Below are 3,485 nucleotides of genomic sequence, written 5' to 3' on the forward strand. Positions count from 1 at the left end.
TATATATATATATCTGCCCCTATTAAAAACAACTTACTCCAAGCACTAACCTAACTTCATGTGAGGTTTTTGTTTTAAATTTTGACCTGCAAACCTTTCACACATGTAACAATTTAAATTAGTCTGTTAATAGTTTGTTTAATCATCCTTAACAAAAGTACAATAGTGCAGACGTACATTCCAGAACATATAACGACGGGTTTGTTGCAACAACTTAATATTTTTTTAAAAAGCCGTACAAAGGMGTCTCTAGTATGTGGGATGCTAAGACCCGGAAGTGTTAGGTGGACTTTGCACATGCGCACTCGAAACTGCGCCTTCGTCACGTGACGCTGTGATCTGCAGCAGCAGCAGCCATAACCAGACAGGGCAGGTTTCTGTTTGTAGTGTAAATATTGGCAAAATAGTACAATGAAAATAAAGGCTGATTATGACAAAATATTTAATAGCTATTAATGATAATATTAACCAAAATAGTATTAATATATTAGAGTGTATGTAAGCTATTATCATAAAAATGTAAAAAAAAAATGAAATGCCAGAAAGTTGTGTGTGCTATGGCTGTACCAACAGAAGAAAAAGAGGAAAACGTGTCTCATTTCACAAGTAAGCATATTTAATCTCATTTACCTAAATATGGATGTGATCTGACCAGAACTGAAGCCATTAATGTACCAGTTTAAAATAAAATTAGCTTTTAAAGCCAGAATAATAATGGACTGCCAAGTAGATATTAGCTTCTGTAGCAAACACAGAGTGTAGCACTGCTAAATCATGCTACAATTTGGCAAAAATATTACAAGCTGCTGTTGCCTCTGTCTGTTGTAATATTTAAAGTGTAAAATAATCTTATCTAATTCACTGTTTTTAGGTTTCCATTAGACAACCCTGACCTGTTGAGAAGATGGTTAACCAACATCAACAGAGACAAGTTTTCTCCAACAAAGCATCACCGGGTATGCAGCGAACATTTTCTGAGTAGCGACTTTATGAGAGATAAATAATGGGAAATATTAGTTACAATACCTAAGCTGTGCACTAAATCAGTTTCTCTTTCAACAACTTTAATATGAGTGCATATCTGTATATATATACAATGTTTTTATTTACATATATAAATATGCCAATATATACGTACTTAAAGCTATTAACACACCTCAGTTCTAACCATCTGACATTATTACATAATGGAAAAACTAGCATATAACTATAAAATCATTTCATTTTATGTTTTATTATTTTCAGGTGTACACCCAAGGGACGACAACTTTGCGATCACACACTGCGAAGCCGCTCCCACAGTATTTCCTGAGCATCTTCAATGGAAGAAGCATCACAGGCATCTGCTCAGAAATGGACCTCACAGCAAAAAAAATAAGAAAGGAGAAACCAGGCTTGTTATACGGTTCATTTTAAAATCTCTTTGCAATTGGCTGCAACTWGAAGTTTACCTGTTAAAAAAGGTTATTATTCAACCAGCTAAAACGTCTTGAAATCATTAGAAGTCATAACAAATGTTTGTGTTCCCTCCAGATGTTCAGCAGCTGGTGCTGACTATAGAGGATGTGCTGGAAGAGCAGAGGCCCGATGTGGACCAGCAGGACCCAGAGCCAGTCCACATCAAGGAGGAAGAGGAGGACGACTGGAGCAGTCTGGAGGCAGAGCATCTCAACAGCACAATACCGACTGAGGTCAATGGGTTTGGTTTCACCTCAAATCCTTTGAAGAGTGAGGATGATGAAGATAAGCCGTTCCCACAGCTTTATGTGTGCCAAGTGGAAGATGGAGAACTCTTAACCCGCACATCAGCTGATCCAATGAAAGCATCAACAGGTGGAGAGAACTGTGCAGAAATAGAAATCACTTGGAATCCAGACGACACAGATTCCTGCTCTTCTGAAACTTCCATTAGTGAGGTTGATGATGAGGATGAAGATGAGGAAGCTGACGCTCAGCTGAGTATCTCATCAGACTCTGGATCAACATCTGCAGGCAGTGACAGTGGCTGGATGGAGAGCAGGGCTTCTGCATCGGGTGTAAACACCATAATCAACTCTGTTACRTTTTCAGATCACCGTGAACAATTTGGTACCAATCAGTCTCCTCAGAGAGACGTGACGGGTCGTTCAGGAAGAACATCTTCCACTTGTTTTGTTATTGAAGAGGATGTTAGCAGGAAGACTGCTAAGAGGCCCTGGTGTAGAAAATTAAAGAGAAAAGTTCCAAATTTTATGGGAGACCACAACTATGCATGAAAATAGGTGGCTGTTGATACAAGAACCCTACACAGGCAAAATATTGCAACTTAGATATTGAATGGAAGTTTTTCAGAAATTGTTTTCAAGGCTGTAGTTAGTTTTCTAAAAAAAACAAAAACAGGTTTATTTGTTAGGATTTAGTGTTTTTTTTAAGAGAGTCTTCGTCCATACTCCATTCCGGAAGGTGGCGGTAATGCGCTTAAACGTTGTTTGCCAACCACCATTAAACTTCAACAGAAGAAGAAACTCACTTGTGAGACCGGAAGTAGTAGTTAGCAGCGGAGCATGAACCGCGGTTTATTTGAAAGTAGTTTTTATTCGGTTTCACAGATAAAAGATTTTATTTTTATTTTGTTTTTTTGACATTCATTTAACAACCAAGTGGACCCAAGATGGCCTTGCGGAGTTCAGGTACGTGTTGTGCTGTTCGCGGCTGCACGAACAACCAGACCAAACTAAACCTGTGGGTACAACTGATGTTTTCAACACGGACCCAAAACAAAAAAAGAGTGTTCCTGTGAAAAGCGGTATAGTTTCTATCGTATGCTTACAGACAGAGACTCAAAAGAATGTGGCTGAAAAATCAGAGCTTGAAGAGACCACCCAAAACTGTGTGTTTGCTCATTTCACTTTGTTGACAAAAAGCCGACGAAGGAAAACCCACATCCAGCTGTGGCTACGACAAAAACACTGGAGAAAAAGAGACACCGGATCCAGTTGTTCAAAGGTAATCGGATTTTGGATAAGCCGTCAATCGAGTTGAGTGTAGTACTTCCAGCCATAGCAATGGGGAAGCATGACTTTTGTAGTGTGTATAATTGCTCGAGGCAACGTGAGCGAGTAAAAGACAGCGGAGAACCTTGTTCTTTTTACCAAATTCTTTTAGGAAAATCGAGCAAAGCTACTAAGAGAAGAGAGCTGTGGCTCAATGCGCTTCGCCGCCAGGATGACAAACAGTAAAGTGTGTAATTGGCATTTTTTTTGTCTGGTATTGCAATTAATGATCCAAACTGTGTGGACTACGTTCCTACATTACATCTTGGATGTGCGAAACAGAGAAAAGAGAGAACAACCTCCCGCAGCAAAACAGCACGCTACCCGACAGATGAGAAGCTGGGCCTCGCTGTACCAAAGACCACTGCATTTTATAGGCAGAAACATGGGTGTGCCATGGGATTCCCAGTTTCTCCTATTGTTGCAAACCTGTACATGGAGGAAGTGGAAAAG

The 3,485-nt window shown here is 39.5% G+C and overlaps 2 protein-coding genes across 7 annotated transcripts in view; both read left to right on the forward strand.

Moving 5' to 3' along the window:
- LOC106521647 (uncharacterized) overlaps positions 1-2,370 on the forward strand; it is a 6,494-nt gene extending 4,124 nt beyond the window's left edge. For 2 of the 6 annotated variants that reach the window (XR_012583906.1, XR_012583902.1), the window contains 2 exons: positions 872-956; positions 1,246-2,370. Coding sequence is in view for 2 of the 6 variants with exons in the window: in XM_074559751.1 (XP_074415852.1) it covers positions 1,246-1,405; positions 1,534-2,255 (882 nt within the window). In the remaining 4 variants the exon portion in view is untranslated. The remainder of the gene's footprint in view (positions 1-871; positions 957-1,245) is intronic. The other 4 variants (XR_012583903.1, XM_074559752.1, XM_074559751.1 and 1 more) reach the window with 4 other exon arrangements.
- A 119-nt stretch (positions 2,371-2,489) lies between these two features.
- LOC106521675 (dentin sialophosphoprotein) overlaps positions 2,490-3,485 on the forward strand; it is a gene marked incomplete at its 5' end in the record, with an annotated part of 3,806 nt that continues 2,810 nt past the window's right edge. The window contains 1 exon segment of the mRNA XM_014014342.1: positions 2,490-2,669. Within this exon segment, the coding sequence (XP_013869796.1) occupies positions 2,651-2,669 (19 nt within the window).

This window comes from Austrofundulus limnaeus, unplaced genomic scaffold (assembly GCF_001266775.1).
Source record: "Austrofundulus limnaeus strain Quisiro unplaced genomic scaffold, Austrofundulus_limnaeus-1.0 Scaffold2, whole genome shotgun sequence".
In the NCBI taxonomy this organism is placed as follows: domain Eukaryota; kingdom Metazoa; phylum Chordata; class Actinopteri; order Cyprinodontiformes; family Rivulidae; genus Austrofundulus; species Austrofundulus limnaeus.